This window comes from Dermacentor albipictus, chromosome 2, assembly GCF_038994185.2.
Source record: "Dermacentor albipictus isolate Rhodes 1998 colony chromosome 2, USDA_Dalb.pri_finalv2, whole genome shotgun sequence".
Lineage (NCBI taxonomy): Eukaryota > Metazoa > Arthropoda > Arachnida > Ixodida > Ixodidae > Dermacentor > Dermacentor albipictus.
The window spans coordinates 81,357,123-81,378,982 of NC_091822.1; the positions used below are offsets into that span (position 1 = coordinate 81,357,123).

A 21,860-nucleotide genomic window follows, 5' to 3' on the forward strand; every position below is an offset into this window, starting at 1 on the left:
GCGTAGTTAATTAAGGCACACATAATGAAAATATAGTTCATTAAGGCCCTCGAACCTATGACCTAAGATGGTACTTAAGGCGAAGTTAACTAAGGTACAGCTAATTGACGTTTAGTTATGTACTCCCGAGGCGAAGGCCTTGTCAGGAAACATACGTGTTTCCTTTTGCCACCTCTATACCTAGACATTGTATTTATGTCCCAAATAAAGATTGATTGATTGATACTCAAACTCGAACACTTGAACTTTCGTCATTTGGTGGAAGTCAAAGCCACTACCTTTGGTTTTAATTAGGGTGAAGTTAAGGCTAAGGAATTCGAATCAGGTATTGTTGCAGCAGTGGCGTAGAGGTAGAACACCTGCCTCGCGTGCAAGAGGTCCGTGGTTCGAATCCAGGTGCTGGCAATCTTCCACTGGATTAAAAAAAAAATCCGCGTGTTGATAAAATTGCATAAACAGGCCTGGAGTGTGGCCTGATCCCGGTGACCAGAACCCGTAACACACTCCCTCACCAGAGCAGGATTGGCCACCCTGGTGCAGTACTTGGCCACAACCTCCTATAAGAGCAACACAATCAAACCCCGGCCCTCAGTCCCCAGCAACTGTAAACAACTGACCACGGCGGCGGTCAGACCTGCGACGCAGCAGAGGGTGCTAAGAAACACTGGCTCCGGACAGGCCGCCATTGGAATATTAACCTGGCAACGTTTAACGCTAGAACGTTATCTACTGAGGCGAGTCTAGCAGTGCTATTGGAAGTAATAGAGGGCAGTAAGTGGGATATAATAGGGCTCAGTAAAGTTAGGAGGCCAAAAGAAGCATATACAGTGCTAAAAAGCGGGCACATCCTGTGCTACCGGGGCTTAGCGGAGAGAAGAGAACTAGGCGTCGGATTCCTGATTAATAAGAATATAGCTGGTAACATACACGAATTCTATAGCATTAACGAGAAGGTGGCAGGTCTTGTTGTGAAACTTAAGAAGAGGTACAAAATGAAGATTGTACAGGTCTACGCCCCTACATCCAGTCATGATGGCCAGGAAGTCGAAAGCTTCTATGAAGACGTGGAATCGGCGATGGGTAGACTGAAAACTAAATACACTATACTAATGGCCGACTTCAATGCCAAGGTAGGCAAGAAGCAGGCTGGAGACAAGGCAGTGGGGGAATATGGCATAGGCACTAGGAATATCAGGGGGGAGTTATTAGTAGAGTTTGCGGAACAGAATAACATAAGGTTAATGAATACCTTCTTCCGCAAGCGGGATAGTCGAAAGTGGACGTGCAGGAGCCCGAACGGCGAGACTAGAAATAAAATAGACTACATACTCTGCGCTAACCCTGGCATCATACAAGATGTGGACGTGCTCGGCAAGGTGCGCTGCAGTGACCACAGGATGGTAAGAACTCGAATTAGCCTAGACATGAGAAGGGAACGGAAGAAACTGGTACATAGGAAGCCGATCAATGAGTCAGCGGTAAGAGGGAAAAATAGAGGAATTCCAGATCTAGCTACAGAACAGGTATTCGGCTTTAACTCAGGAAGAGGACGTTAGTGTTGAAGCAATGAACGACAATCTTGTGGGCATCATTAAGGAGTGTGCAATGGAAGTCGGTGGTAACTCCGTTAGGCAGGATACCAGTAAACTTCGCAGGAGACGAAAGATCTGATCAAGAAACGCCAATGTATGAAAGCCCCTAACCCTACAGCTAGAATAGAACGGGCCGAAATTTCGAAGTTAATCAACAAGCGTAAGACAGCTCACATAAGGAAGTTTAATATGGATAGAATTGAACATGCTCTCAGGAACGGAGGAAGCCTAAAAACAGTGAAGAAGAAACTAGGAATTGGCAAGAATCCGATGTATGCGTTAAGAGACAAAGCCGGCAATATCATTACTAATATGGATGAGATAGTTCAAGTAACTGAGGAGTTCTATAGAGATTTATACAGTACCAGTGGCACCCACGACGATAATGGAAGAGAAAATAGCCTAGAGGAATCGGAAATCCCACAGGTAACGCCGGAAGAAGTAAAGAAAGCCTTGGGAGATATGCAAAGGGGGAAGGCAGCTGGGGAGGATCAGGTAACAGCAGATTTGTTGAAGGATGGTGGGCAGATTGTTCTAGAGAAACTGGCCACCCTGTATATGGAATGCCTCATGACCTCGAGCGTACCGGAATCTTGGAAAAACGCTAACCTAATCCTAATTCATAAGAAAGGGGATGCCAAAGACTTGAAAAATTATAGACCGATCAGCTTACTGTCCGTTGCCTACAAAGTATTTACTAAGGTAATCGCAAATAGAATCAGGAACACCTTAGACTTCTGTCAAGCAAAGGACCAGGCAGGATTCCGTAAAGGCTACAACAACAGATCATATTCACACTATCAATCAGGTGATAGAGAAATGTGCGGAACATAACCAACCCTTATATATAGCTTTCATTGATTACGAGAAAGCATTTGATTCTGTCGAAACCTCAGTAGTCATGGAGGCATTACGGAATCAGGGTGTAGACGAGCCGTATGTAAAAATACTGAATGATATGTATAGCGGCTCCACAGCCGCCGTAGTCCTCCATAAAGAAAGCAACAAAATCCCAATAAAGAAAGGCGTCAGGCAGGGAGATACGATAGGTACGATAGATACGATAGATACGATAGATACGAGAGGTATTCAGAGACCTCCATTGGGAAGAAATGGGGATAAAAGTTAATAGAGAATACCTTAGTAACTTGCGATTCGCTGATGATATTGCCTTGCTTAGTAACCCAGGGGACCAACTGCAATGCATGCTGAATGACCTGGAGAGGCAAAGCAGAAGAGTGGGTCTAAAAATTAATCTGCAGAAAACTAAATAATGTTTAACAGTCTCGGAAGAGAACAGAAATTTACAATAGGCAGTGAGGCACTGGAAGTCGTAAGGCAATACATCTACTTAGGGCAGGTAGTGACTGCGGATCCGGATCATGAGACGGAAATAATCAGAATAAGAATGGGCTGGGGTGCGTTTGGCAGGCATTCTCAGATCATGAACAGCAGGTTCCCATTATCCCTCAAGAGAAAAGTGTATAATAGCTGTGTCCTACCAGTGCTCACCTACGGGGCAGAAACCTGGAGGCTTACGAAAAGGGTTCTACTCAAATTGAGGACGACGCAACGAGCTATGGAAAGAAGAATGACAGGTGTAAGGTTAAGGGATAAGAAAAGAGCAGATTGGGTGAGGGAACAAACGCGAGTTAATGACATCTTAGTTGAAATCAAGAAAAAGAAATGGGCATGGGCAGGACATGTAATGAGGAGGGAAGATAACCGATGGTCATTAAGGGTTACGGACTGGATTCCATGGGAAGGGAAGCGTAGCAGGGGGCGGCAGAAAGTTAGGTGGGCATATGAGATTAAGAAGTTTGCAGGGACGGCATGGCCACAATTAGTATATGGCCGGGGTTGTTGGAGAAATATAGGAGAGGCCTTTGCCCTGCAGTGGGCGTAACCAGGCTGGTGATGATGATGATGACGATGATGATGATGATGATGATAAGGCACAGTTGATTGCAGTATATTTAAGGCACTCGAACTCTCGACCTTTGGTGGTAGTCGAACCCAGGACCTTTGCTGTTAATTAAAGCAAATGTTTTTAAGGTAATTAAGGTAAAGTTAATTAAGACACTCGAACCCACGTTGTGATGAACGTATTTGGTCACGTAACGTCGCGGCGCTTCTGTTGACGCCGCTCGAGTGGCGCCACCGCATGCCGCCGTGCTCTTGCTGACATGGCCGCCATGCTTTCGCATTCGTCCACGTAGAGACTTAAGTGCCTAAGTGCCCCTTTGAATTTTATTTTCGAATGCATGCACGTATTTTTCTTGCTGATTTATCAAACACATAAGCAATTTGTAGAACATAATCTGCGTTCTAAACAACTCGATAACAGTGCTTCACAACGCGAGGCGTAAAGCATATTTTGGTATATGGGCAGAAGTAAATGCGTCTATTCATGGAGTTTTTATTGCGCATTCTCGCTCCTTTGATATCGCCAGACTTGCAGTGTATTTGCAGATATTCTGCTGGTGTGTTCTGGAAGATAGTTTTGTTGTTGACAACATATCTGTACTTCTTTTCAAGCCAACCTTTTTATTCTTTTTGATCGTGCTCCTTGCAGTGTAGACAATGATTTTTTCCTAATGAAATAATTTAGGTAAAAAACGCATTTCAGGAGAAGGTCTGTAAGGTGACCGGAAAACCAGACGTGAAAATTGCCATCATAACAAACTACGGAACTCTGCTTTCGCTGCACTGTTGGCATAAAACGACGTAGGGGGTTCTATAGAGAGGTAATGCCTATTGGAAATCTTCAAGCATTCGAAATTATGCTGTAGCAGGGTGTAAGCTGTTTTCAAGATAGCATGAAGCAGTGCGGGCTGCTTGAACTGAGCAGCTTATTTGAAATGTGTGTATGTTGTTTTCAATGCCACTAAGCAGAGTGAGCTGCGCGAATCGAATAGTTAAAGTTTATCGGTCGCATAAAAAAGCCTAGCCACATGACGTGAGCGGCACCATCCAAGAAACTGCACGTAATTTCTGAACAAAAATTATGAAAGAAATCATCGATGGCAATGGCAGTCTAACGGAACGAACGAACGAACGAACGAACGAACGAACGAACGAACGAACGAACGAACGAACGAACGAACGAACGAACGAACGAACGAACGAACGAACGAACGAACGAACGAACGAACGAACGAACGAACGAACGAACGAACGAACGAACGAACGAACGAACGAACGAACGAACGGACGGACGGACGGACGGACGGACGAACGAACGAACGAACGAACGAACGGACGGACGGACGGACGAACGAACGAACGAACGAACGAACGAACGAACGAACGAACGAACGAACGAACGAACGAACGAACGAACGAACGAACGAACGAACGAACGAACGAACGAACGAACGAACGAACGAACGAACGAACGAACGAAACAACGAACGAACGAGTAATGGAACGAACGTGGGACCGAGTGAGTGAGAGAATGAACGAGAGAATGAACGAACGAGTTCGCGACAGTCCCCCCTCTGCTTCTCCTCCCTCCTTCCCCGCAACTCGGTTGTGCGGGAGCTCACGGGCGTCAGTTCTTTGTCCCCCTGCCTGCACCCTTTCCCCCCGGCACACGTTTGCATCCTTTTCCTTGGTGCCTTCGAATCGAAAGTCACAATCGACCATCAACCATCGCCGAACGCCGACTAATACACGAAAACGGATGCCACGCCGAACGTCATTCGTGATCGTCCTTCCTGCCCGGAATGGAATACAGTGACTTTCCAGATTCGGTGCGGTTACTATACCCGAATGCACAGCAACCAGGCCTCATCCAGAGATAATTTCGGGTGCCTATGTGTGCACACGTTGCAATGCTGCTAGAAGTCCGTCCACGCTGCGTGTTCACTGTGCGTACACGTAAGACGCTTGAAATAGAAATGGCAGAGAGGCCACGCGACTTAAACGACCCAATCAACGCGGCAGCGCGCGGAAAGCAAATGCTACACTCCGAAACATTTTTCGGCCACTCTAGTGCTTCCTTACCACTCGCGCCGGTGGTTGCTATGCTTAGGTGGCGTTCGTACGGCGTAGTCAAACTGTGGCCACCGAGATCGTACCGGCGTGTTTCCAAGTAATAGACAGTTTAATTTAGCGTAAGCGGCTCACTGTCGTCATCGCACATGGCGGTCTGGTTACGAGCGACAACCAGCGGCGCAAGCAGATTGGACAGAGTGTCCCACCTGTGTGCAGCGAAAGTCGCTGTTAAAGATGAGCAACTTCCATTGCGAAGCAATCGGGTGATGCAGGCATCTGCTGCCGCAGCCAACACAGCAACAGGGACTACCCGGCATTGTAGCGTTAACTCCTTTCCAAACTGCACGTTTCTTTTCTTTCGGGGGCCTCTAATGTGTGACTCGCACTTGGTGGCCCGCTTTGTCTCGATATGGACAAGTCGCTTTTGTGGTCATCACCTTCAGCAGCCATCCTTGTGGGCCTTTCCACCCATACGGCTATCAACTTCATACACTTCAAACCATGTAAGCATGTATGCTGGTCTCCGTTCATGCCTAATCATGGCCCAGAAAGGCCAGAAGCAGAATTTTCACATGGCTGCAGCCGGAAAGGGTGAACGGGGAGCACGAATTATGGTGCGTGTAAAGTGGGAGTCTATGTTGCTGTGTAGACTGCAGGAACAAATGCTTCATTCCAGAGGCTGCTTCCCGATGCATCTGACCAGGCCACCACATCTGAGAAGCATAACACGGCGACCATAACCAAGTGAGATAACAGCGAAATTAAACAGCAATCAATCACCAGATAAGAATCAGACAATACATTATACATTCACTACGAACCATATGGAAACAGTGAGCATTCACATACACAGGTCTCTTAGGGTACATTCAGCCGCCTACTTACAGACGTATTGCTTGCCTTCGTCGCACGTGGCGGTCAGGTTTACGAGTGACAACCAGCAGTACAAACAGATTGGTCAGAGCGTCGCACCTGTTTGAACTGACAGTTGCCGTTTAAGATGAGCAACTTTCATTCCGAAGCAATCAGGTCATGCAGGCATCTGCTGCCGCAACCAACACAACGACATTGACACCCGGTATTTTTGGCGTGAACTCCTTTCCAACCTGCACATTTCTTTTCTTTCGGGGGCCACTAACGTGTGGCTCGCACTTGGTGCCCCACTTTGTCTCAATACGGACAAATCGGTTCCTTGGGCATCACCTTCGACAGCCACTTTTACGGGCCTTTTCACCCATGTGGCTATCAACTTCATATACTTCGAACCATGTAAGCACATATACTGGTCTCCGTTCTGAGCAAATTATGGCCGAGGTAGGCCACAAGCACAATTTGCCCATGGCTGCAGCAGGAAAGAGCGAACGGGGAGCACAAATCATGGTGCATGTAAATTGGGAGTCTACGTCGCTGTGCAGACTGTAGGAGCAAATGCTTAATTCGAGAGACTGCTTCCCAATGCAACTGACCAGGCCGCCACATCCGAGAAGCATAACACGGCGACCAGAACCAAGTGGGACAGCAAAACCATATTCTGCAATCAATCACTTCAGTGTAGCTTGTGCAAAGACCCAGACTATCGAGGAAGAAGAGCAATCATCAACGAGACTAGGAATATGGAATATCACAAAGCTTGCATTCAAGAGAGAAGCCACTCTGCTCTGCAAGCATTGAAGGCTAAAAACATCGAGAAAAGTAAAATGGAGCATAGCACACGGTGCCTAGGTTAATGCAAGACACATTCCGAAGCTGCATCAGCTATTTCAGGAGAGGAATTGTGCATGACAACATACACTAAAAGATACTGCTACAGATATGGTACGCTACCAGACAGTGACCGGATGCACCCCACCAAATTCTCATACCTATGCCGATATTGTGATGTACCAGACACCCTCCAACACATGGTGTCTGTGTGCCCACACCGCGAGAAAGACAGTCAAGATGATGCTTCAAAACCGCTACAAGCGATAGAAGAAACGTGGGAGGCAATGTTAAAGGCACAGAGCCTGGTAGATCAGCGAGGTCTGGTGGACCGGGCCCGGGCTACGGGATTAGCCAACGGCTTTCTGGACTAAGAGAGCTGCCCACCTAGGGCGAAGAAAGAACACTTTCTCGCTGTTTCTCACAATAAACGTCCATCCCTCCTCATTCCTCCTGCGGTAGCCACATTAGGTGCCCAAAGTAGGCATTCAATTGTGGCCAAGATACTTTCCTGGGTATTTTTTTATTTCGGTGCCCCCGCCCCACAAAAGGAAAAAAAAAGAAGACATTGTTGCGGCGCAGATAAATGTCGCATGGTAAAAGTTCGATTTTGTTACTTCTTTTGCAGAAAGTAAGGGCCACGAAACGCTTCAATTGGCGGATACTCTTATTTTATTATTCCGATAGCAATTATATGGACACTCAGACTATAGACCCAGACCCAGACGCCTTCTTGTCGTCGTCCTAATGCTGTAGAAAGTCCCAGGGCGATAACATCGTGACCGCGCGCCGCATGCTGTATATGCGAGTGAAAGCAGGGGGGGGAGGGGGGTGCATGGTTGAGTCTACGATGGTGGCTCAGTCTTGTGTGCGCAAAGGAGAAAAGCGGGGAGGAAGCGCGCCGCCTTCCGTCGCGCGCGATACATTGGGGGAAGTGGATGGTATGGGGGCGGGATATAGGATTATGTGAATCTGTGATTGCGCAAAATGATTTGCCTTGTTAGACGCATTATATACAGCCACTTTTTCTTAGATACGGAGATTTATTGGAGACTTATTTAAATATCTTGTTGCGAGATCTTGTGTATATGTGCAGTGAACTTTGTTTCCAGTGACATATTTTTGCCCTTTATCAAGCTGTATCTTCGCATTTGTACACTCCATTGTATCTTCGCATTTCTAATGCATGAGGGTAAGTCAAATGAAAGTGAGCCTACCCACGCCGCAGAATAATTGTTCGTTTCATTACCTACGAGGAATGCGCGTAGCACACAGGCATCGCTAATGTGCAAAAGTGACACGCAGTTGCGAAGATAAATGTTCTTTAATGCTCTCATATACTGGGTTGAACATGATTGCGTAACGTAATGCAAGCTCCAGAAGTTGAGCAGCGTGGTGTGGTGACGTTTTCGACAGCTGAAGGTGTTTCCTAAAAATAAATTAGTCACCGTATTGCTGCAGTATACGTTGAACATTGGATTTCATTGGCCACTGTGAAGCGTTGGAGCAAACGGATAAAGAAGGACGTGAAAGTTAAAAAGACCATCCTAGACAGGGTGAAAGCCACTGTGCAATCACCCCCAACAAAATTATACAAGGTTGATGAGTCATTGAGACAAGAACGGAGGATAAGCATCGATGAACTGGAAGAGCATGTGAACATCAGTCACGGTTCGGTTCACGCCATAATTTATGAACATCTCCGTTATCGGCTCTCGTGTGCGCAATGGATGCGCAAGATTTTGAACTACCGCCAGAAGACGGAGCAATTCGGCGCTGCCTTGACTCATCTGATTCGGTATGAGAATGAGGGTGACAATTTCTTGTCTGCAATTGTGATCGGAGACGAACCATGGTGCCACTTCTGCGAGCCTGAAACACGACGGCAAAGCTTACAGTAGAAACAATCGAATTCACCCCCCCCCCTCCCCAATAAAGCAAAGGCCGTCATTTCTGCGGGAAAGGTGTTGACTTTTTTTTGCTAAATCTTGAGAGACTATCAATTGTTTCCGATATTGTGAAGCGTCGGATCGGCTGTGTCTCGTAATCAAGAACAGACGACGTGGAAAATTTACGAACGGGGTCATCTTGTTCCACGACAATTCCCGTCCCCGTGTCGCTGATGTGGTTGATACAAAACTGGCAGAGTTTAAATGGGAAACGCTGCAACATCCGTCATACACCTCAGGCCTGTCGCCTTGCGACTTCCACAATTTTGGGCACCACAAGAAACAGCTCAAGGGAACCAGATTCGTGTCGGAAGATGACTTTTTGAAGCAGCAACTCAAGGAGTTTTATGAGACGGGAATCATGCGACTCGATAGTCAATGGGACAAATGTCCAAATGCTCATGGAGACTACCTTTAAATAAAGTACCCCATTCTTCATATATTCGCATTCGCTCACTTTCATTTGACTCGCCCTCGTATATTATGCAGAACTCATACTTTGTATACGTGCTCACTGTTGCGACTATAATTTCGGTGCAATTACTCACGATACACGACTGGCGACAGCTCCTCCTACGTAATACATTGGAACAAATGACAGCGTGTCATTGAGATTTTTCACTGGGTGTTGCATGTGTGCAAGAATGCAAACAACGTTCTTCAATGACAAAGTGTCATAAACATATTTGTTCTCAACTTGTTCATTCCATGGCCTTTACCTTTTTCGTATCAACGGCAGGCACTGCTTAGCGGGTTTCGAGCTGATATAGTTCTAAAGTTCGCGTGATATTTTCTTTGCTTATAAACAAAAAAAAGGAAGCATCGATATCAGTTATTTCGGGCACAATTTTCGGAACATATGGGTATATTCCTTTATGAAAAAATACACATTTTACTTGTTTTGACAGTGCGTAGCGTTCAACAATTCGTTTGCAGCATCTTTGGCAATGGCAATGCAGTTATTATTTATGTAATTGATCCCTCGACAAATTGTTTAAGTGGAAGCTTTAGCTCGGGCCCAACTCTGGCGCGGCCTATTCAAATGCGTGTAAAACGCAGAAACACTTTTCTGACATAACTTCAGGAACGCTTTAAATAAAATTTCTTGCATTTGAGAGAGAAAATTTAACTGTAGTGTCTGTTTAAAGCGGAAATTCGATTTAGGGCCAGAATTTTGTTTAAAATATCTTGAAAATTTTGAAAGTTAAAAAATAATGGTATCATGACGTTTACAAACTAACAGCTCTGCATCACGAACACATATCGCGCTTCTGTAAACGCAATCTACTATAACAGTCAAAGCGGACAAATTTGGTAAGTCAATTTCTATCTTACGTGAATTGGTTACGTTGTGTATAAGGGTTCAGCAAAAGCCGTATTTCCATAGTACTAAATTTTTTGAGATTCATGTGTAACATATTTATTTGTTCCGCTGCAAATGCACTATTAAAGGCAATTCACAGAATTGTGATATTTTTTTCATTGTGGAGTTACAGAGTTTTAAACTTGATAGCTTTGTTGACTGAAAATTGGCGATTTTTGCCAATTTCTAGCAATGAATTGACAACCTAAATGAAAATTTCAAAACAAACCGTCACTAGAATTTAAGTTTTTTTTTAATGCAACAAAATTTGTCAAATTTTATGCAGTGGTTGCCGAGAAAAACGAATTCTTCTTCTACATGTATTTAGATAGGAGCATCCGAGCTCCGAGCTAAAGCTTCCCCTTAAGGAGGAGGCCGAGCTGCAACGTGCACACCCGGCAATACACCCGCCAGTTGCTCACGCCGCAGTACGCCATCCTAGGACTGGGTTCCGATGACCTTCAATAGACCATTAGAGCCGTTGTGCGCAAAGAACTGCGCAAGGTCTTGCTTTTGTCGCAGCCTCAAGTGGCCTCGATCGCCGACATCGTGAAAGATGAGGTTCAGCGATTGCTAGGAGTTCCTGAGGTGCAACCTCAATTTCCGCAGTACCAGCCATAATCGATGACCTACGCCGCCGTCGCACGCCGTCAAGGTGTCCCTCCGCGACCGCGCCAGGGCCCTGTAACGATTCAATTCCATCGTCCGCCGCCGCCGCCGCCAGCACGCTCACCCGTCACCCAGCGCATCACTACCTTAGAACTTGTTCAAAGTGACTGGGGTCGTTTTATTCTAACTATAATGCCAATGCGAGCATAACCGTCATGAAAGACAGCCTGTCCCTCCCGTTTATAGCAGCTCGTCGAAGGCATTGCCGTTTGAATTTATTTAACAAAAATATGCTACCATACTGTTCACGACAAATTTATTGTATCACGTCAGTACACGTCATAACGCATTGATAATCGTCATAAGATAGGCATCGTAATCTATAAAGCCAAAACATTTTTCTGGTTCTTTCCCACCGCACACTGTCATTCATTGGAACCGCCTTCCTCCTGACAAAACAGCTATTCGTGATAGCCAAAGATTTCGCGATGCACTAGCCAGCATTGTATACTAACCTGCTTCGCTAAAATTTTCATCGTTATTATTACTCACTGCATTTTTTATCTTATTTCATTTGTTCGTATTTTTACGTACTCCCCTCTGTAATGCCTTTGTCCTTGAGGGTAAAATAAAACAAAATAAAATTAAGAATGAAATTACACGTGTGCACTGCACGACAGAAACTGCCGCAACCTTACCGTACTGCAATAGGTGAATTGCTTGATTTTGTTTTCTTTGTCATAATATCGCAACTCTCTGCTCTTCAGCTTTGCCTAGTGGCGCATAGCGCTACGACGTCGTAACTATCGCGGTGCGCTCGAGAGAACAACAGATCATGGTTGAGCTCTGTACGTCGTTATATACATAGGCACCCCCACCACGCGCTTTTGAGCATGCTACACGGCTGATCGGCGCTTGCACGAAATCAATGCGACATTAAAATATTCAAGAAAATGCAAGTAGAACTCATGACATAATAAAAACTAATACGATGGTTTCTGACATCAATAAGGCCACTGGATAAAGTGGGGAACGGCGGAAGCAAGCCAATGTTTTAGGTGATTTGAATAACACCGCGTGCTGTGCACAGTTTTCTAGACGTTGCGACCTTCCACATGCCCACTGCGCGAGACGGTTTCGGGTGGCACCTCGGGTACGTGAACAGCGAGCGTGGTCTGGAATCGGGCCGAGGGATCAGCCGCACGGAAGGCCAACACTGCGCTGCTGACGAGGTCGACGGCCAAGGACCGGCCGAGGGCGGCGTATGGGTTGAACCACGCCTGGAGCCTGTCAGGTGCGAAACGGAAACAACACGTTTATTCCCTTCCGCCGAGGCACGTAGGGCACAAGCATCCATCTCTCGTTCACCTTATGGACATTGCATGTTCCTGCGCCGTAAGGGTCCAGGGCAGTTCCCAGTAAAGGTGGGATATTATATAGGTTGATACTGAACCGAAATGGCAAACTGACTGCTGCGTATTAATTTTTTGTGCTGTACCTTTACCACGAGCGGTGTAGGTTATTCGAGACCTATGGTGCGCTTTGGAGTATCTGCTCTGCGCAGGTCGCTGTGTGCCGGCCACTGTGTGCAACCCTTCTCGAGTGTCTTACGGCAAGAAACCGCAATAACACTTGCGATCTGTTGCAGGCAAGTAGAAAACTCGAACCTACAAGGGATGAATATATTTCCGCGCTGCCTGCAGGCGACCATCAAAATACGGCAGCCATGACCGGGATTTGATCCCGCGAACTCTTGCTTATAGCAGCGCAACATCAAATCCACGAAGCGACCACGGCGGGTGTTAGGCTATCGTTCGGACTTTCCTCATCTACGTGTGGGCCAGGATTTAGTGCTGACCGCTGATGGTCTCCTCCCAAGACGCGCTGAGAAGCTTTGGTCCCACCATTGAAGCGATAAGTCCCCTTCCGAAAGCTTACCGATAGCCGAAGTATCTGCAGACGAAATGTTAAGAGACAAGCGTGCAAGAAGGCCAGCTACCCTCTCTTCAGCATAGGCATCCACTCATTGCCTTGACCAGAATCCGCAACCGACATTCCTTTCCCTCCTTCTTCCCTATCAGAGCCTAAGACTTACGTCACTCCTCTCGTTTCCTTTTCCAATCACCCTGTTTTAATTTCTTATGCTGAGCGGAGTATTAAAGCGAAGCTTTCTTTCGCTGAACACCGGGCTTTGGCAATACAAACCAGCGCCAAATTTCGGGGGTTCTTTCGTGCGTAAGTGCGGGTTTGGGAAATCGGCCCACATACACATTTGTTCTGTCTCTGTATAGATATGCTGGTGAACTACTGTATTCTTTAGGGAATGACGCAACTAATCAACAAACAGTACATAAATATCCTCAGTGCTATGAAATGTCCGCCTTGAAGCGTTTTATTTTGTTAATAAAGTGAATTGCATTCTTCGCCTTGTTCCCCCAGGTTTAACGCGCCTGTTCGGTCGGTGTCTCGCCCAGTAAATAGGGCCGATCCCAGAGACTGTTATCCGCGGTCGCGTGGGTCAGCGATACTTCGGGCCGCGCAAAGAGCATTGCCGAATACTGAGCGAGCCGGAACGAGCCGGAGCGAGCCTTCTGCGTCATGACGCCTCCCGGGAAACGAAACCAGAGCTACTCCACAGAAAAAGTATTATCGTAAATTATTTGTGGAGCTATGAGGCTTTCTAGTATATCCTTCAACAGCATCACTTACGACAGGCGCAAGCAAAAGAAAACAGAATATGTACTGGCTACCAACAGAGTTTGTTATGTGGATGGAGCAGTTTATATACTCCATCACGTCGCGCCTGCATCCCGCATATGCGCACACACCGCCTGTGATAAGAGATCAGACGCTAGTAATACGAATCTGGCGGCAAAACTTTGGAACCAAAATTCATGTAGTGAACGAACCAAAAATCTAATACTTTTTTGTACAGGTTGTAGAGCACTTTCGCTTAACGAAAAAAATAAATATAAACGTCCGGCTATTGGGGGCAAGCTCCACCACTGAAAAAGCTGGCGCCCCCATCGGCGTGACGTGACATAAAGGATATCACGTGGACACGGCGGCCGCGTCAGCTGCTACAGAAGCACCGAAGCGAGCTAAAAACGAGTTTTCCCACCTGCGCGGCGGTTGTGATTAAGTGCGGAGATTTTCCCGCTTCGCCTGTGGGCTTGACAACACTTGGAAGCCCTACAATAGGCAGAGGCTGTCTTTGAAGGCGCCCAACAAGGTAGGCTACTGCTCGCTACCGCAGTGCCCGACGTACACAACGGAGCCCGGTGTCAGCATTCAGACGTACCCGCAGGGCAAGAAGCTGCGTAAAGCTTGGCTCGCAAAGCTTAGAATAGGCAAGCAGCCATTGACTACAACTCGGGTGTGCAGCGAGCCCTTCTGCGAGGAAGATTTCTGATACGGCGTTGGGCTGCGATGTTCGGTGAATAGCAGAAAGCGTGCACTGAGACACTCTCCAATGCGCGTCGCCCGGCTAACGCCATGAACCTTTGGTCTATGAACTTGTTGATTCTAGATACTGGTAAGTTCACTGGAATGGAAAGGGAACGGTGAAAAACGGTAAAAAAAAGGCATAGATATATGCTGATGCTTCTGTAGCACCAAACAATAAAATGTACTGGATTAAGAAAAAGAAGCAGCGGCAATAGCTCGCTGAGAAAACAAATAAACATACAGTGCGACCCAACTTGACAAATTGTGATATTGAATCGCGCAACATTTGAAAAAAAAAAGTTTGAATCATCGCGACGGCACACCACAAGTCGACTGTCATGGGCGTTGAAGTTCCTAGTTAAAATGCAATTATTTTTGAACAGCTTTGATAGTGTCCACGCAGCAATGGTTGCTTGTGTACTGTCAAATGCTCATATGCTGCGACCAAAAGCTCATGGCCTGGTGCGAAACATTGTGCGAGACATTGTGCGCGGTCATGCATGCAGACGCGCAGTCGGTCCCCGCGAAGCCGGGCGATCGCTGCATTGAGACTTCATTGTGTTATGCTCCGTTTGATTATACAGCCTGCTATAAGAACCTATTTCATATAGTTCACTCTTATCAATTACTACGCAAATGATGTGCTTCCGAAAGATGGCAACTCCGAAGTCATCGCCCCTCATATAATGGTAGTGCTTCTTTAGAAAACAAAAGTATGGCAACATGAAATATAAAGGAAAGTAGTTAGGCGTTATTGTGAAGGAAACGGAGCCAGTTGGGGCTTCATATAACTTTTTTTTAATATAGTTGCCAGGTCGGTGCTGAAGACACTCCAATTCAGAAGAAAAGTCACAAACTGACCATGATCATGACGATGAGATTCGCGGAAGTTCGCTTTTTGTGTTTAATTGTTCCTGTGCGTCTTCTCTCTATATATATAGTATAGCCTTAGATTTCGATTTTGATTTTGATTTCCTAGGCCGGCATTGTGCTTCGCTATTTCGCATCGCCTCGAAAAGCAGCTTTGACTCGACCGGGTGACTTCCTAACTCTTCGGTGTGCCTTTGCAAGTATGGTGACAAATTTAGGCGCATTTCTTCCTTGAACTAAACTCGCAAGGAGGCAGGCTAGTCAACGTACTTACGGCAAGCTATTCACGTCATTAAAAAATTACTAAGAAAATTACTAAAGCTACAGTAAGACGATATTGTCGTTAAGGGGGGAATCTCTACTTGAAGGTCGAAAGTTGGCCCAAAAATTGTATTTTAGGTTGTCTCATTTTCGCATTTTGAAGACCCTTAATTTTCATAAAATTCCTTCCATAAGATATCGAGACCCTTCATTTTCATAGGATATTTAAATTTTGTCCCAAAAATAATGCTTTAGAATGTTTTTATTTGATTTCTCATGTCAACAATTTTGGTTTTCCTTGTGTTGTGGAGGATCAATACTTTTGGTTTTACTTGGGCTATCGCTATAATATTTTTCCTAGAAATATATATAGATGTGTGTCGTGAAGTAAATTTTCTTATAATACATGTTCGAGTAATTTTCAAAATTAACCGTTTTGTCAACGTAATAATCTTTTATGACAAAGTTTGATAACCCATAACTTCGCTTCAAAATGACCTAAAACAATCACTGATACCTTACGACACAGCGCGAGTATTCAGAATCAATTTCGCCTGCTGTACGCTACCTTGCAGCTGTTGTTAATTAGTTATTTAGGCCCTAAACAAAAGAACGCCCTGTTTTCGATACCATAAAAAATGTTTATCCCAGGAAAAAAATAAATGCATTTTTGAAATCAGCTGGTAAAACTATATTAACTGTGCAAATTTTATTCAAATTGTTTAAAAATTACTAACTATATTGATGATAATAAAAATATGACGATGGCTAAACGATATCTTTTGCTAGCATCTTGTCCACTTCTGCCTTGATGACTTGGCGCTCCAGCGCTGAAACTCGGTAGCGTCGTCGATGAATTGGCTGAACATCTCCGAAGCGGAGGTGGTGTTTGACAAGCGATGTATGGCTCAAGGGGACGTTAATTAGGTCATAAATATTTGTCTCCATAAAGATACAAAAGATTAGGGAGCGCTTCAGCTGTGCCAGGCAACAGGTCCGGGGCAATCATTTTTTCAATGTCCTGGTTAGAACAACTGGCAGACTTGCAAGGCTCACAAAACTCGTCGACGGCAAAAGTCTCAACGTAGCGATCCGGTAAAGCACTGGTCTTGGCCAGTGTTATCCCCGTGGGTAGCCAATGCTTTGTGTAGCCAAATTCACCACGAGAAGGCACGTGCGGTTGTCGGTGGCAGTACGGTATGAGGGACGGTGACGTTGTGCGTGAGAACAACGGAAGTAACAGGGCGCAGCGATGTAATCACCATCTGGAACTGGCGGAGAACGTTCGATATACGTCAGATGTACATTCGATGACCAGTTCGATGTACGTCAGAACGTGCGGTGGCGCGTGAACAAAATCAGTCGTACTTAGACGAATCTCAGGTGGAGCAGGAGGACCGGCGAGGAGAGGCAGGTCAAGGTGGACAGTACTTGCGGAACAATCGATGAGCGCAATATGACCAGAGAGAAAGTCTAGGCCAAGTTTCAGGTCATGTGGGAAGTGGGCACGCCCGGTGAAAAGGACAAAAGTATGGCGACCAGCAATGCTTACGCGGGCAGTAGACATTTCGACTATGCCAACCATTCTGCCGTCGGCGATGCATACGACCTGAGTGATGGCAGGTGCGAGAACTTCCTTTAGATGATGGGGAAGGTGAGGGTTCATAATGGAGATGTATGCGCCGGTATCTATGAGTGCTGTGACAGGTGTGTCATATACTTGAACATCTAGGAGTTTGTTGGCAGGTGCGAGAACTTCTTTTAGATGATGGGGAAGGTGAGGGTTCATAATGGAGATGTATGCGCCGGTATCTATGACTGCTGTGACAGGTATGTCATCTACTTGAACATATAGGAGGTTGTGTCTTGTTAATAGCGTCAGTGGAGGTTTATGCGGTAAATTGGACAGTGCAGCACCACCTCAAAATGCCGCATCGTCTAGTTTTCCGGCAGGGTGGTTCCTGAGTACGGCGGCGAAGTAGAGCGGCAAAGTTGGGGCGGACGTGGCTGACGACGTTATGGTGAGGGCGTAACAGCGGTCAGCACCAGAGGCGTTGGAAGGATTCCAGTAATGGGAAGAAAAAGGCGGGCTCCGGTAGCCATGGTCATAGGACGAGGCACACTGGCGTCAGGGTGATTAACAGAGCAGGCGGTATTCGGTAGGCGGGATAATTGATAGGCGACACGGCGGGTCTTTCTGTAGCTCGGAGCGCGCGGCATTCCTTTATGATGGTTTTGACAGTAGAAACATCGTTCAAAACCAGGAGATTAAACGCCTCATCCCCGATGCCTTTGAGGATATGTCCTACTTTTTCGGATTCTGCCACGGAAGTGTCTAAAGGGTAATGGCGTCTTGAATATAGGAGACATACGACTCGGTAGCACTTTGGGAGTGGATAGCGAGCTGCTTTTTGTCAGCTAGCTGTCGACCAAAGGGATTACCAAAAGGTTGGACAGCTTCTGCTTGAATAGCTCTCAGCTAATAAGTTTGTCTTCAAGTGTTTGGAACCAAACGCGCGGAGTGCCGTCCAGATAGAAAATGGCATTTGCGAGTATTACAATCGGGTCCCACCTGTTCCCCTTACCGACACGTTCATACATGCTCAGCCATTCTTCTACGACCATACCATTGAGATCGGATAAGGTACCGGGGTCATGCGGACATGGAAGGGCAACATACTGGGTCTGCGTAGCCGACGGTGCTGGTGCAGGCGTAGACGACGTGTCGTCTCCAAGAGGCATTGTCACAAGCTGGATGTGACGTCCGCTGCCCAGCTCCGTTGCGAAAGCGACAGGTACCCCGCACTTCAACCAAATGTAACGAGTATGAAACTATTTACAGTATATTTACAAAGACCGCACGTTCGAGGAGACGGAGGAGATCCCAACCCGGCTGTGTCCATTTTTCGTCGTCTTCAGGACCGTTGTCGTTCTCTTCTTCCGTCTCATCGTAACAATATTTTAAGTGTCTCGTCCCTCCTTAACGTGATTAAAGGCTCGCTATATTTAGTGACTTTCTCGCTCGGGTGGTCATGGAACGCCCAGAGAACATATACGCAGTAACCACTAAATAGCGGCGTTATTTCACTGCGTACTCATCAGTGGTTGAATATGCGTGAAATGTTGAAGGCACATATGCGTCGTATGCCGAAACGTGGCGCTCATGTAGCAGCGTGCCTTCACTGCACGCCGCTACACACGTTGAATAACGGAAAGCGCATTGGCAGCGTATATATGTTTATTGTGATTGTATATATGTTTATTGTCATTGCAGTGGTGGCGTAGAGGTAGAACACCCGCCTCGCGTGCAAGAGGTCCGTGGTTCGAATCCCGGTGCCGGCAATTTTCCACCGGATTAAAAAAAAATCCGCGTGTTGATAAAATTGCATAAACAGGCCTGGAGTGTGGCCTGATCCCGGTGACCAGAACCGGTAACGCACTCCCTCACCAGAGCAGGATTGGCCACCCTGGTGCAGTACTTGGCCACAACCTCCTATATGAACAACACATCCAAACCCCGGCCCTCAGTCCCCAGCAGCTGCGAAGCAACTGACCACGGCGGCGGTCAGACCTGCGACGCTGCAGAGGGTGCTAAGAATCACTGGCTCCGGACAGGCCGCCATTGGAATATGAACCTGGCAACGTTTAACGCTAGAACGTTATCTAGTGAGGCGAGTCTAGCAGTGCTATTGGAGGAATTAGAGGGCAGTAAATGGGATATAATAGGGCTCAGCGAAGTTAGGAGGCCAAAAGAAGCATATACAGTGCTAAAAAGCGGGCACGTCCTGTGCTACCGGGGCTTAGCAGAGAGAAGGGAACTGGGCGTCGGATTCCTGATAAATCAGAATATAGCTGGTAACATACAGGAATTCTATAGCATTAACGAGAGGGTGGCAGGTCTTGTTGTGAAACTTAATAAGAGGTACAAAATGAAGATTGTACAGGTCTACGCCCCTACATCCAGTCATGATGACCAGGAAGTCGAAAGCTTCTATGAAGACGTGGAATCGGCGATGGGTAGAGTGAAAACTAAATACACTATACTAATGGGTGACTTTAATGCCAAGGTAGGCAAAAAGCAGGCTGGAGACAAAGCAGTGGGGGAATATGGCATAGGCACTAGGAATATCAGGGGGGAGTTATAGGTAGAGTTTGCGGAACAGAATAATATGAGGATAATGAATACCTTCTTCCGCAAACGGGATAGCCGAAAGTGGACGTGGAGGGGCCCGAACGGTGAGACTAGAAATGAAATAGACTTCATACTCTGCGCTAACCCTGGCATCATAAAAGATGTGGACGTGCTCGGCAAGGTGCGCTGCAGTGACCACAGGATGGTAAGAACTCGAATTAGCCTAGACCTGAGAAGGGAAAGGAAGAAACTGGTACATAAGAAGCCGATCAATGAGTTAGCGGTTAGGGGGAAAATAGAGCAATTCCAGATCAAGCTACAGAACAGGTATTCGGCTTTAACTCAGGAAGAGGACCTTAGTGTTGAAGCAATGAACCACAATCTTGTGGACATCATTAAGGAGTGTGCAATGGAAGTCGGTGGTAACTCCGTTAGGCAGGATACCAGTAAACTATCGCAGGAGACGAAAGATCTGATGAAGAAACGCCAATGTATGAAAGCCTCTAACCCTAAAGCTAGAATAGAAATGGCAGAACTTTCGAAGTTCTGCCAGTTCAACAACAAGCGTAAGACAGCTGACATAAGGAAGTATAATATGGATAGAATTGAACATGCTCTCAGGATCGGAGGAAGCCTAAAAGCAGTGAAGAAGAAACTAGGAATTGGCAAGAATCAGAATCAGACAAAGCCGGCAATATCATTACTAATATGGATGAGATAGTACAAGTGGCTGAGGAGTTCTATAGAGATTTGTACAGTACCAGTGCCACCCACGACGATAATGGAAGAGAAAATAGTCTAGAGGAATTCGAAATCCCACAGGTAACGCCGGAAAAAGTAAAGAAAGCCTTGGTAGATATGCAAAGGGGGAAGGCAGCTGGGGAGGATCAGGTAACAGCAGATTTGTTGAAGGATGGTGGGCAGATTGTTCTAGAGAAACTGGCCACCCTGTATACGCAATGCCTCATAACGTCGAGCGTACCGGAATCTTGGAAAAATGCTAACATAATCCTAATGCATAAGAAAAGGGATGCCAAAGACTTGAAAAATTATAGATCGATCAGCTTACTGTCCGTTGCCTACAAACTATTTACTAAGGCAATCGCAAATAGAATGAGGAACACCTTAGACTTCTGTCAAGCAAAGGACCAGGCAGGATTCCGTAAAGGCTACTGAACAATAGATCATATTCACACTATCAATCAGGCGATAGAGAAATGTGCGCAATATAACCAGCCCTTATATATAGCTTTCATTGATTACGAGAAAGCATTTGATTCTGTCGAAACCTCAGCAGTCATGGAGGCATTACGGAATCAGGGTGTAGACGAGCCATATGTAAAAATACTGAAAAATATCTATAGCGGCTCCACAGCCACCATAGTCCTCCATAAAGAAAGCAACAAAATCCCAATAAAGAAAGGCGTCAGGCAGGGAGATACGATCTCTCCAATGCTATTCACAGCGTGTTTACAGAAGGTATTCAGAGACCTGGATTGGGAAGAAATGGGGATAAAAGTTAATGGAGAATACCTTAGTAACTTGCGATTCGCTGATGATATTGCCTTGCTTAGTAACTCAGGGGACCAACTGCAATGCATGCTCACTGACCTGGAGAGGCAAAGCAGAAGAGTGGGTCTAAAAATTAATCTACAGAAAACTAAAGTAATGTTTAACAGTCTCGGAAGAGAACAGCAGTTTACAATAGGCAGCGAGGCACTGGAAATCGTAAGGGAATACATCTACTTAGGGCAGGTAGTGACTGCGGATCCGGATCATGAGACAGAAATAATCAGAAGAATAAGAATGGGCTGGGGTGCGTTTGGCAGGCATTCTCAGATCATGAACAGCAGGTTGCCATTATCCCTCAAGAGAAAAGTGTATAATAGCTGTGTCTTACCAGTACTCACCTACGGGGCAGAAACCTGGAGGCTTAC

At 46.2% G+C, this 21,860-nt stretch overlaps 1 protein-coding gene and 1 long non-coding RNA gene across 5 annotated transcripts in view; one reads left to right on the plus strand and one right to left on the minus strand.

Annotated features, from left to right (window-relative positions):
* LOC135896070 (phospholipid-transporting ATPase ABCA3-like) overlaps nt 1-21,860 on the minus strand; it is a 142,261-nt gene that overhangs the window by 47,732 nt on the left and 72,669 nt on the right. For all 4 annotated transcript variants that reach the window (XR_011512057.1, XR_011512055.1, XR_011512056.1 and 1 more), the window contains exon 17: nt 12,362-12,500. Coding sequence is in view for 1 of the 4 variants with exons in the window: in XM_065424403.1 (XP_065280475.1) it covers nt 12,362-12,500 (139 nt within the window). In the remaining 3 variants the exon portion in view is untranslated. The remainder of the gene's footprint in view (nt 1-12,361; nt 12,501-21,860) is intronic.
* LOC135896071 (uncharacterized) overlaps nt 1-21,860 on the plus strand; it is a 53,299-nt gene that overhangs the window by 6,820 nt on the left and 24,619 nt on the right. The window lies entirely within an intron of this gene.